This window comes from Carcharodon carcharias, chromosome 7 (genome assembly GCF_017639515.1).
Source record: "Carcharodon carcharias isolate sCarCar2 chromosome 7, sCarCar2.pri, whole genome shotgun sequence".
Lineage (NCBI taxonomy): Eukaryota > Metazoa > Chordata > Chondrichthyes > Lamniformes > Lamnidae > Carcharodon > Carcharodon carcharias.
The window spans coordinates 111,375,808-111,389,690 of NC_054473.1; the positions used below are offsets into that span (position 1 = coordinate 111,375,808).

A 13,883-nucleotide genomic window follows, 5' to 3' on the forward strand; every position below is an offset into this window, starting at 1 on the left:
ATACTTCATGTTCCCTACTTCTCAACATCCACACAAAAAAAACAATTTCCTCTTCAAATTGCCCTAATGGTGAAAGCTTAGCTTAATAGCCCCAGGCTGCAAATTTCAACAGAGTATGTAAAAGAGAGCTTCTGGTCCAACAATTAAATCACAGGAGAACCATCAAAGGCAAAGATCAGCCCTTTATTAAATTCTTTTTAAATACCAACTGATACTCAATGCTCATGTTGACTCACAGTGCTCACAATGTAAGTAATTTACTATTTTGTTGCAAGGATTTAAATTAACACAGCAGCAAGGAGATCTCATCCAGCTCCTCATATAACACTCCACTGAGCGGTGGGCTTATCTGTGTTCTCCAGCGAGAGCCTCAAGTGAGTGAACATGGAACATACTGACAATATTGAGGAGGATCAGGGCCTCTGATGTCTAGAAGGCTCTGATAAACTGCTCGATGATGGCCCATCAATGCAGTTTGAACTCACAAAGCAGAATGCTCCCTGGTTTAACTCTTACTCCTGTGTTGAGCCAGTGGGTGGAGGGGAAGGGGGGTGGGGTGGGGGTTTTGGCAGTCGCTGTGTGGCTTCAATGCTGCCAGACCTGGGCAAGGAGAAATAAAATCTGCCAGGCTACTTACTCCTGATCGTGAGCCAGCAGCTTCCCTGGAGCTGCACCTTGTGTGATGCTGATTCAGGAGTGAATGTGGCCTGGCTGTACGTACTGGCCTATGGTCAACTATCTGTTGATACTCACTATTTGGTAGGCTTATGTGTCATTTACTTCATTGTGGGATCTTGTTGTGTGTAAATTGGCTGTCAAGTTCTCAAAATTTCCGAGACTGCACTGCTGTGAAGTGCTTGGGGTCATCCCAAGTTCATAAAAGGGCCACATAGATGCAAGATCTTGCTTTCTTTCAGGTGTGAAGAATGGACTCATGGATCAGTTACTGGAAGGCAAACCAGGAAAGGCGGAACTTGCATTTCTATAGCACCTTTCGCAAGCTCAGGACTTCACGGTTAAGTAAGTACTTTTCAAGCATAGTCACTGTCATTTAAGAACATATGAAATACACATAGGAATAGGCCATTCGGCCCTTTGAGCTCACTCCTCCTTTCAATACAGTGACAGCTGATCTTTTCTCTTAACTCGACTTTTGCATTACCCCCATATCCCTTAATGCCCTTAGCATTCAAAAATCTATTCATCTCTGTCCTTAATATACTCAGTGACTGAACATCCACAGCCATTTTGGATGGAGAATTCCACCACCACCCTTCGGTTGAAATTTCTCCTCGTCTTATTCTTAAATGGCTGATCCCTTACCCTGAGAGTGTGTGACCCTGTGTTCTACAATCTCCAGCCAGGAGGAAACAGCCTCTCAGTAACTACAACGTCAGCCCTTTAATGAATTGTATATATTTCAACAAGATTACCTCCCATTCTTCTAAATTCTAGAATATATAGGTCTAGTTGACTCAATGTCTCCTCTTAGGATGATCTCCGCATCTTAGGAATCACTGTTGTCATGTAGAAAAACGGCAGCCAATTTGCACACAATCTGCATTATGTGCTTCTGTCTCTGGGGTATGACTTGAACCAATAACCCTCTGACTCAGAGGCAGGAGTGAGCCAATGGATGCTAACATGTTACGGTGTAGCCAATGGAAAGGGAAATTGGATAAGGGATATAATAATGGCTGTTACAATATTGCCCAATACATACCTTTGCTGAAAGTTAGAATTACCCTGAGTGCCTGAAAGACAGAGGGATTAAAAACTCCAAATACAGGCATCATTCTTTAAATGATGAGCTGTTAGTTTCAGGAGTGCATTTACCATCAGTTGCTGTAGTCTGATTTCACCTCCATTCATTTCAACAAATACCAGGAGCAGAAAAGCTGTCTGTACAGATGTCTGTGACATGGTTCTTTTGCTATGATGTGAAATGCACTTGAATTAACTTCAAACACATTTTTTATCAGGAACTGTTCCAAATGAGCCAACTCATGAAGCTGCAGAGTTGGCCAGCGCAACCTTTCCAGCTCCCTGTGTGTGGGAGCATCTACATTTTGTACAAAGCATCTGTCATGGGCGAAGCTGATTGCACATTGACTGTGGCCACTGCAAAGTATTGATTTTCCATATTCAGTACATGCAGCTGAAGTATTCCAGAAAAGGTGACATGCTTTTGTGTCCTTTCTTCTCCACACCCCCCTTGGTGCCTTATGACATGGGAATCAATTGAAAATGTTACCAATCTGCAGCAAAGTACAAATCAGAACTAGGGCTCTCCCTCACCTCTCTATAGTTTGTTATCTCCTGTTTCAAATCAGCAGATTTGTGGCAGCTGAACAACAATGGTGTTGCGCCAGGATAGCTATTGACATCAATTTAAAAAATGGGCTTCGCTATCATCCTGATACTGTGTGATGTCCAGTGCTTACCAGCTCATCCGTGCCTTCCTCATCAAAGTCCTCCTCCACTCCATCAACTTCCTCAAGGATCTCATCTCCTTCCAGCTCTCCGCCATCCACTGTGTCGCCCTCCGTCTGTTCGTCTGCTGTTGCATCATCAGCATTATCCGCCGCTCCATCGCCGGGGTTACGCTCTGTCGTGACTGCAGTGTCTGTCTTCACCTCTGCAAAGTGACAGCCGTTACAATTGATCTCCAGACCCTCATTGCCTAAGGCAGGCTCAAAACCCATTAGTGACATTAACTGAAAACCCGCCCCAAGCAAACTTCAGTTTTGAAGTTCCAGCTGTGCCAACGTAAAAACCTATGACTGCATTTTTTTCCCTTCATTGCAGGAAGGGTGAGTGGGAGACAATTACTATGTTTTGCTGAATAATAACTTCTACCCTTTGTGCAAAAGATTGGTGCAAAAGATTGGTGAGGAAGTAAATTATGAAAAGGACATAAGGAGGCTACAATGTGACATAGATAGGTTAAGTGAGTGGGCAAAGACCTGGCAAATGGAGTATAATGTGGGCAAATGTGAAATTGTCCATTTTGACAGGAAGAATAAAAAAAGAAGCATATTATCTAAATGGTGAGAGATTGCAAAGCTCTGAGATTCAGAGGGACCTGGGTGTCCTAATGTATATATCACAAAAGGCTAGTATGCAGGCTGTCATGAAAAGCTGATTAGAGCCATAAATTACTTATGGGCATATTGAAATTTTTAGGAAAGATGTGTGTGTTTTTAAAGAAATACAAGCAAGGACACTGAGCAAAAGATGGCTGATAAAGTAACCTGGAAAGTTCCTATGTATGTTATACTGACAGACCTGTCCTGAGAAAATATGGGATGACGCACCTGAAATGATGTCATGGCCTTCTTCAAGTAGAAACAATTGAAAGGGAGATAGGAAAGATGTAAAAGACTAAACTTTAATCTCCTGTGGTTGCAGAGACAAAGACTGATTACTACATCTCAGCAGACATCTAAAGTCCATCTCCTGTTGATTCCTATCTCAGGCTGTGTAAAATGATCGGAGATCAAAGAAAACAGACTCTGGGTGCAAGATGTGGTTTATTTTCCCTTACAGGAATACATAGGGAAAAATGGGTAAAAAGCTAGCTGTCAGTGTGCTTGTGTGTGAGACAGCACAAGGCCACCAACTAGTCACCCCTGAAGTTGCAGGTGAAGTGTCTCTCTCTCTCTCTCTCTGTTGCTGGAGGCAAGGCTTAGCAGAAGCCACTATCAGAAAGGAAATAGGACAGCTCCTTCAGCCACCCTGCAGAAGCAAATGTCTCCAAACCAACTGCTAAACTGCCAAAGTCAGCTCTACCGGAATCACCCAACTTAACGGCCACAACATATCGCCATCTACACATCATGGACAAGCCAAAGACTGATTCGTATATTTTTTTAAAAAAACTTTTATTTGGACTCTTAACTTTTCATTTCTGATCTGTGTGTATGTGTATTGTGTTTCTATTATTTTTCTCAAGTTTAGTAACTAATAAACTTACTGTTTCTTTGACTCAAGAAAGTCTGGTTAAATTGGCTCCTTCTTTAAAAAAAACATTTGTACTGAGAAGTATCCATGGGGGAAGGGATCCCTTTTAAATTAACCTTGTTGTGAACAACTGAGGGGGGTTGAATAAAGCAGGAGAGCTGCTCATTCTTCCTCACCTGGAAGCATAACAAAATTGGAGCCCATTCAAGAAGATAACAAATTGGGGGACCTCGCACGGGGACCGGCCGTAACAAGGTACAGCAAGTAATTAGGAAAGCTAATATAATGTTATTGTTTATTGTGAGGGGAATTGAATACAAAAGTAGGGAGGTTACACTTCTGTTGTACAAAGCGCTGGTGAGACCACATCTGTAGTACAGTACTGTGTACAGTATTGATCTCTTTATTTAAGGAAGGATGCAAATGCATTAGAAGCAGTTCAGAGAAGGTTTACTCGACTAACACCAGGAATGGGCGAGTTGTCTTATGATGAAAGGCTGGACAGGTTAGGCTTGTGTCCACTGGAGTTTAGAAGAGTAAGAGGTGACTTGATTTAAGACAGATGAGGAGAATTTTTTTCTCTCAGAGGAGCGTGAGTCTTTGGGACTCTCTTCCTCAAAAGGCGGTGGAAGCAGGATCTCTGAATATTTTTACGGTGGAGTTTGTTAGATTCTTGAATAACAAGAGGGTGGAAGGTTATCGGGGTAGGCAGGAATGTGGGGTTGAGGTTACAATCAGATCAGCCATGATCTTATCGAATGGTGGAGCAGGCTTGAAGGGCCGAGTGGCCTACTTTCCCCATCTTCATATGTGATCGTTGAAAGATTTGAATTTTATCCAAAAAGTAAAGAATAGTGGCACAGCCTCCAGCAGTTAATACAATACTTAGAAATTACAGCACAGAAACAGATCAATTCCAATGTTTCTACTACACTTTCATCTCCTCCCACCTTTATCTAATCCTATCGTCATATCCTTCTATTCTTTTCTCCCTCATGTACTCATCCAGGCTCCCTTAAGTGTATCTATGCTATTCACCTCAACTACTCCACTTGGTAGCAAGTTCCACATTCGCAGCAAGTTCCACGTTTGCACCATTCTCTGGATAAAGACGTTTCTCCTGAATTCTCTATTCGAGTTATTAGTGACAATCTTATATTTCTGACCTCCTGTTTAGCATTCCTTCACAACAACAACTTAGATTTATATGGTGCCTTTTATGTAACAAAGCATCCAAAGCACTTCACAGGAGCATTAAAGAACAAAGTATGGCACCAAGCCTCGTAAAGGGGTATTAGGCTTGGTGAAAGAGATGGGTCTTAAGGAATGTTTTCAAGGAGGAAAGCAAGGTTGAGGGGCAGAGGGAGGGAATTTCAGGACTTGGGGCCGAGGCAACTGAAGGCACAACCAACCAATGATGGAGCAAGTATAACTGGGAATGCAGAAGCGGCCAGAATTAGTGGAGCACAGATATCTTGGAGAGTCGTGGGGTTGGAGGAGATTGCAGAGATAGCAAGGGGTGAGGCTACGGAAAGAATTGAAAACAAGGATGAGTTTCAAAATCAAGACATCGCTTGAGTGGGAGCCAATGTAGGTCAGCGAGCACAGGGGCGACAAGGGAAACAGGACTTGCTGCAAATTAAGACACGGACAGCAGAGCTTTGGATGACCTCAGGGTTATGGAGGATGGAATGTGAATGGTCAACCAGGAGTATGTTGGAATATTCAGGTCTAGAGGTAACAAAGGCATTGTAAAGAATTTCAGCAGCAGATGAGTTGAGACAGGGGAAAAGTCCAGCGATATTATAGAAGTGGAAATTGGCACAAATCTGAGTTTGGAAGCTCTTCTCAGGGTCAAATCTGACACACATGGAAACATTTTCTCCACGTATACCTTGTCAAACTGCTTTCATCATTTAAATGACTTCTTCGAGGTAACCCCTCAGCCTTCTCTTTTTTGGGGAAAACAGCCCCAGCCCAATCAGTCTTTGCTGATCTTTAGAGGATTAAACATGCAATGTGGAAATTCCACCTCAATAGTAAAATGAAATATTTCAATATCCACTTTAGATTTCTAATGAATGAGAAACATAACGAACAAATTTGAGGTGCAAAATGCTCTTCAGGAAGCTCTTGATTTAGATATTACATAAGAATTATTAACAAGAATTAAGTGATGTGATATTGAGGGAATGTCTGCATGGATGGGGCGGAGGGGGCTAAAGGACATAATACAATTGTTATGGTAAATGGAAGATTTTACTGATTGATGACATTTGGAAATTGGTCTAGGGGACTGGCAAATCATTGGAGGAAGACTGCAGGAGATTGAAGGACAAAATACTGGTAAATGCAGTGGGAAGATAGGGAGCAGATGCAGTTCAAAAATGCTGGGAATACTCAGCAGGTCTGGCAGCATCTTGGAGAGGGAAGTAGAGTTGACATTTCAGATCTGTGACCTATCATCAGAACTGGGAAAAGGTTTTGAGCGAAAGTGGGGAGGTTGGTAATAGATTGGAGGGCAGGAGAGATTAAATGACAAAAGGTTTCATGGTGGAAAGCCATAGGGCAAGTTTAAAAAAAAACAAAAAGGTGTGTCTAGAGGAGGTGTGAATGGCGGGATCCTGAATAACTACTGTCTGAAAACTAAGTCAAAGAAATAAGGGAGAGAAAAAAAAAAACCAACAAAGAAACACAAAACAAAATGGTGACAGAGATTATGATCTGAAATTGTTGACCTCAATGTTGAGGCCATAAAATTAATTGGCTAATCAGAAGATGCTGTTCCTCGAGCTTGCACTGAGTGTCACTGGAACACTGCAGCAGACCAAAGATTGAAAGGTCAGAGCAGGAGCAAAGTGGTGAATTAAAATGACAGGTGGCTGGATGTTTGGGGTCATGCTTGCAGACTGAACAGTGGTGTTCTGCAAAGCAGAACCTCAATGAGAGGAGATCACATTGTGTGTAACGAATATAGTAAAGGTACAGAAGTACAAGTAAATCACTGTTTCACCTGGAAGGAGATAGATCTTTAAAGACAGCAAAAAGTCCATAACACATAAAGTAGGATTCTGGGTTTCATCAAGAGCACCTTGAATATAAAAGCAAAGAAGAATTTGTACAATATGCTATTTAAACCATAACTGGGAATGTAGCCTTCATTTCTGGGCAGTCTATTATTGAAAGAATATCAGAGGGTCTGAAAAGTGAAAATCCACTGGAGTGATGCAAGAAAAGAAAAATTACGGTTATGAACGAGATGCGAAATAAAGGGCTTTTACGTTTACAGAGAAGGTTAAGAACAGAATTGTAATTGAGGTCTTCAAATTTCTGAAAGATTCTGAGAGGGTAAATAGTGAAAGATCATTTCCACTGGATGATGAATCGATAAGGAAGGACATAGGCCAAGGGCGAGGGAAAGATAGAAGAATTTATTTTTTTCCCCACACAGTGGTTAAACAAAAAGGAATGTTTTGCCTCAAGTAGCTCATTTGGATAAGCTTTGAAAAGGAGGAATATCAATGGATGTGAAGAATGTGTGGAAGAATGGGGTTAGACAGCTCAATGGAAGAGTCAGGAACCAGCACAGGAATGATGGGCTGAACTGTCTGGTTATGTGCTGTAAATTCTATGATGCTATGACTCTCTTCTCTTGTTCATGATTCTTGGGTCATTTTTGTATGTGGGTAATACTGGCCCTGATGCACTAAAGCTGTAACTGGAAGGCAAACACAAAGGGTAACGTCACACGTCTGAATTATGTAAAATATGCAGCTCCTTTGATCACCCTGCTGGGTTTGATTTTAGTTCCAAGTCATCTCAAATCACCGAGGTTAGGGAGGGGAAAATCAGCAAAGGGTTCAAACACTAATCACTAGTCACTGATTTCTGCTGGAAAGTGTGCACATGAACATTGACTGAGGAGGCAGCAATGCCACATGTAGTCAAATAGACTGCTGACATTCATTGACTCAGATCTATAGAAACGCCACTTGGCAAAAGTCCTGGAGGGAAACCATCTGTAGAAATTGAACACTCAGGTGGTGGGGGCAAACAAAAGAAGAAGTAAAATGAAATCAGTGGGCAATTGCTCAGGCCCAAAGCATCTACTGGGGGTCAGCTATGGCTAGGTGATGGAACTGTCAATTCTGAGCCTGGAGGCTGAGGGTTCAAGTCCCATTCCAGAGCACACAATCTAGGCTGAAACTCCAGTGCAATACTGAGGGAGTGCAGCACTGTTTGGGATGCCATCTTTCAGATGGGACATTAAACCGAGGCCTAGTCTGCTGTTTCAGGTGCATGTGAAAGATGCCATAACACTATTCAAAGAAGAGCAGGGGAGTTCTCCTTGGTGACCTGGCCAATATTGATCCCTCAATCAACAGCATTAGAACAGATTATGTGGTTTTCTAACTCAATGCTGATTGTGGGAGCTTGCTGTGCACTATTTGGTTACTGCATTTCCAACAGTGGCTACACTTCAAAAAGTTCTTAATTGGCTGTAAAATGCTTTAGGACAGTGAAAGGTACTGTAGAAATTAAAGTTTGTTCTTTAGTTTATGATCTCGTTGAGAAGCCCTGCTACTCCTCTTTACCACACATAAATATGCTTGTAACATTCCTTCACTGATGCGGCTCTTGCAAAAGACAATTAAAAAATGTGAAAAAACCAAACATCCAAGCCCCAAGTTAGCGCGTGCTCAATGAGCAGTGAGAGCCATGAAGTATGTACTCTCAATCAGGCAATACTCAGTTTCCATGGCAATGTGCAGTACCCAGTATTCAATGGCAGTTAAGCAAGGATGACCCAGTTTTGAACTGCAGTAGGGCAATGGATTTAAATATTTTAAAAATCATTTTGTCTGTATTGTTTTTAATTTATTGCTGCACACCTACACGCAATAGCTGGAACTAGTTCAGATTCTTGTTATGACACATCAACATACTCACCTCCAGGGATACACTACCTCTTAAGAATTGGTCTCATGCTACAAGTAGTTATCTGAGCAGCCGCAAGCAGTCTCGGTGGTACTGTTATGAAAACATACTTTAATCTGCTCTCAGCTAAGGCAACGGTAGTGAGACATGTGGCCTTAATATGGGGAGATGATGATGTAGTGGTAATTTCGTTGGACTAGTAATCCAGAGGCAAGGCTGTTGTTCTGGGGACACAGGTTCAAATCCCACCAGGGTAGTGGTGGAATTTAAATTCAATGAGTAAATCTGGAATTATAAAGCTAGTCTCAGTAATGGTGACCATGAAACTATCATTGATTGTCTTAAAATCCCATCTGATTCACAAATGTCCTTTAGGGATGGAAATCTGCTGTCCTTACCTGGTCTGGCTGACATGTGACTTCAGACCCAATGTGGTTGCCTCTTAACTGCCCTCTGAAATGGCCTACCAAGCCACTCAGTTCAAGGGCAATTAGGGAAGGGCAATAAATGCTGGCCTTGCCATAATGCCTGCATTCTGTGAAAGAATAAATAATGAAAAAATGCCCCAGTGTTAATGCACAAGTGTTGCCTGTATCCTAACCCGCACCAAATTCCATTTACCCATCACTCCTGTGCTTGTTGACATACATTGGTGCCCAGTCCCTCATCCCTTCCAATTTAAAATGATCATCCTCATCCCTTTCTATCTCTGTAACCTCTACCAGCCTTACAATCTCTCCATTTCTCCAGTTCTGGTCTCATGATCTCCCCATGTGTCTCAGCAGTAGCGGACGTAACTTCAGCCATTTCGGTCCCTTGCTCTGAAATTTCCCCCCTAACCCTTGCACCCCTTAAACTCCTTCTCCTCGAGAACCTCTTTAAAACCCATCCCTTCAACTAAGTTTAATGATCACCTGTCCTCTTCCAAATATTTCCTTTGGCTTGGCATCCATTTTTGTCAGATCACACCCCTTGGAAACACTTTGGGACATTATAGGCGACATAGAAATGCAAATATGGAAAGCAGTCGGGGGTCAGATTAAGCTTAGATATGATGCCCTCGGCCACATCAGCCTGCCAACACTCTAAGCCTCGGGTCAGAGCCTGAAGAATGACCATTTCAATCAAAGTCATCAGCAGGCTACTGGAATCCATGGAGGCAGCACATTGAAAGCTGGATGGGAGAGACAAGTAGAAAGAAACCAGGAGAAAAACTGTACTTCATTAGATCTGAGTTATAAGTAATTGACACATTAGACACAACAGATTGGAAATTGAGTGTCGTTTGTGAGCTATTTGCGCTGTAAATGAAAAGCTCTTGCCTGGAGCAAACACCAGCGTGTGCTCCACATTCAAATTAATTTCAGCAAAGGAACAGTGTCTGAAATAGGAGAGCCAGAGATACACACTGCAGTGTTAGGGGGAACTGTGGTGTAATGGATTAATAATCTGCAAGATATGAAGAAAGGTTTGCATTTATATAACATCTCTTACAACCTCAGGTCATCCCAAACCGTTTCTTGGCCAAAGAAGCACTTTTGAAGTGTAGTCATTGTTGCAATTGTAACAGCAGCCAATTTGCACATTGCACATTCCACAAACAGCACTGAATTATTGACCAGACAATCTGTTTTAGCAACATAGTTTGAGAAATCACAGAATCACAGAATTCTTACAGCACAGAAGGAGGCCATTCGGCCCATCGTGTCTGCACTGACTCTCCGAGTCAGCAAGTCCCTTCGTGCCGTTCTCCTGCCTTCCCCCAGTAACCCTGCACATTCTTCCTTTTCAGTTAACAGTCTAATTCCCTTTTGAATGCCAACGATTGAATCTGCCTCCAGCATATTCCCAGGCATTGCATTCCAGACCTTAACCACTCGCTGTATGAAGAAGTTTTTCCTCGTATCACTTTTGCTACTTTTGCAGATTACCTTAAATCTGTGCCCTCTCATTCTCAATCCTTTCATGAGAGGGAACAGTTTCTCCCTAGCTACTCTGTCAAGACCCCTCATGCTTTTAAGAGTACGTCTAGCAAATATTCTCTCGGCCTTCTCTTCTGTAAGAGAAATAGTTCCAATTTCTTCAATCTATCTTCACAACTGAAGTCCCTCATCCCTGGAACCATTGTTGTGAATCTTTTCTGCGCTCCCTCCAATGCCTTCACTGCACCAGTGCCCAGAATAGGACGCAATACTCCAACTGAGGCCAAACTAGTGTTTTATACAAGTTCAACAGAAACTCCTTGCTCTTGTACTCTATGCCTCTATGTAAAAGACGGGAATGCTGTATGCTTTTTTAGTTGCTCTCTCCACATCTCATGCCACCTGCAATGATTTATGTATCGCTCTTTTTCCCCCCCGTGTATGGTCATTTTTGTTTGAAGCCCTTTGGAATCTTGTGGCTTTCTTCCCTGAGCAAGTGTCCTGAAACTCAAACATTGTCTACTTTAAACAAAACATCATTGGTCCCTATGAGGACTTTAACAAAAACTTGGGGCTCTGGGGGTCTAGGATAACAACATACTGGGAAGAATTTCCCTACTTTCCTTCATATAGTGTAGTTGGAACTTTAAGGTTCACGTGTACAACCTATGTCAGCATCCAGAATTCACCCCGTATCCCAGAGCGCCGACACCCCGTATCCCAGAGCGCCGACACCCCGTATCCCAGAGCGCCGACACCCCGTATCCCAGAGCGCCGACACCCCGTATCCCAGAGCGCCGACACCCCGTATCCCAGAGCATTTGGGCTACACAACTGATAACAGCAGAACAGCAGCCGGTGGCAGAATAGAAAACAAGTAAATTGTTTCCATCAGAGAAAATTAAATGTTGCTTCTGAGGATGTGACCTGCCAATAGATTGCAGCCCATGATAGATGATGTTCACCATCAAAGATTCACAACTTGATTGGAGTCATATCTAGCACAAAGTGAGACGGTTGTGGTTGTTGGAGGTCAGTCATCTCAGTTCCAGGATATCACTGCAGGAGTTCCTCAGGATAGTGTCCTTGGCCCAATCATCTTCAGCTGCTTCATCAATAACCTTCCTTGCATCATAAGGTCAGAAGTGGGGATGTTCACTGATGATTGCACAATGTTCAGCATCATTTGCAACTCCTCTGATACTGAAGCAGTCCATGTCCAAATGCAACAAGACCCGGACAATATCCAGGCTTGAGCTGACACGCAGCAAGTAACATTTGCACCACACAAGTGTCAGGCAATGACCCTCTCCAACAAGAGAGAATCCAACCATCCCCCCATGACATTCAATGGCATTACCATCACTGAATCCCCCACGATCAACATCGTGGGGATTACCATTGACCAGAAACTGAACTGGACCAGCCATATAAATACTGTGGCTACAAGAACAGGTCAGAGGCTAGGAAGCATGCAATGAGTAACTTACTTCCTGACTCCCCAATGCCTGTCCACCAGCTACAATGCACAAGTCAAGAGTGCGATAGAATACTCCCCACTTGCCTGGATGAGTGCAGATCCCACAACACTTAAGAGCTTGACACCATCGAGGACAAAGCAGCCTGCTTGATTGGCACCACATCCACGAACATTCACTCCCTCCACCACCAACGCACAGTAGCAGCAGTGTGTACGTTCTAGAAGGTGCACTGCAGGAACTCACCAAGATTCCTTCGACAGCACCTTCCAAAACCACAACCACTACCATCTAGAAGGACAAGGGCAGCAGATAGATGGGAACACCACCACCTGGAAGTTCCCCTCCAAGTCACTCACCATCCTGACTTGGAAATATATCTCCGTTCCTTCACTGTTGCTGGGTCAAAATCCTGGAACTCCCTCCTTAACAGCACTTTGTATGTACCTACACCACATCGACTGCAGTGGTTCAAGAAGGCAGCTCACCACCACCTTCTCAAGGGCAATTAGGGCTGGGCAATAAATGGTGGCCCAGCCAGCGAAGCCCACATCCCATGAATGAGTTAAAAAAAATCTTCACTGTGATCACAGCAAGTTCAAGATCAATGAGACACTACAGCAAATTACCGAGAACCCCAAAGGCCAGTATTTATAATGCAGGTAGAAATGAGCAGTACTATCGCCATGTTCTTGATATAAAGCTTTCAATGCAACTGCAACTCCCGGGAAATTCACGCTGGGAGCATGAAACCTTTTGCACCATGTCCTCTTCAGCTGTGAAAACAAGCAGCAGGATTACAATACCTGCCTTTCCAATCTGGGATGTGTCTGTGGGGTTTTTAGAGTTCCATAAACACTGGGAGCATGCACTGATGCTGATTATATGGGAAGCAATTTGAGATGAGGAACCAAGAACACACACAAGTGCACTGATGTAACAGAGAGCATACTGGCCTGCGAGCGTGATTATTCCGATAACACATTGGAACTGGTACAAATAAATAAGCTTGCTGACATAAATGGAGAGATACTTTAGCTTTTGAAAAAAACATCCGCTTCACTAGTTGCTCTGTGTGGAACAAACAATAAATAAATAATTGAAGTCGTAGATTAGAATTGGAAGATTAGCATTTCTGTATAATGGGAGTTAATGGAAATGATAGAATTAAACTTGTTACTTGTATTCATGAGTGTTATCTTCAATTATATGTGAATTACAGTTAAAGAGGTAGCTTGTTCAAGAGGTTCTGGGGGCTGGGGTCATATTGAACTGAAACTGAAGATATGAAAGTCTCTTTTTGCTCACAGGATCCGAAGTGAAATGAGTTTGCCAGTCTCAGTATAGTTCCCAAATCTGCCCACTGATCCAGCACCAAATCATAATGTCCCGCCAAGGAGCACACAAGAGAGCTGGCAGAGGAAGTGGAAGCAATGTCACAATCACCAGTTGGAAGTTAGGGATTCTCAACATCCCATAGGTGAATAGACGAACCAGGGACAACTGGAGAAGAAAGGTGAAATATAAACAAATTCATCGAGGCAGTCGAGGACAGTTTTCTTGTCTAACAGCTGATGTGGAA

At 42.9% G+C, this 13,883-nt stretch overlaps 1 protein-coding gene across 1 annotated transcript in view; it reads right to left on the reverse strand.

Moving 5' to 3' along the window:
- The window catches only part of LOC121280217 (RNA-binding Raly-like protein), an 883,916-nt gene that overhangs the window by 17,663 nt on the left and 852,370 nt on the right, over positions 1-13,883 (reverse strand). The window contains exon 6 of the mRNA XM_041191974.1: positions 2,445-2,638. Coding sequence (XP_041047908.1) covers positions 2,445-2,638 — 194 coding nt within the window. The remainder of the gene's footprint in view (positions 1-2,444; positions 2,639-13,883) is intronic.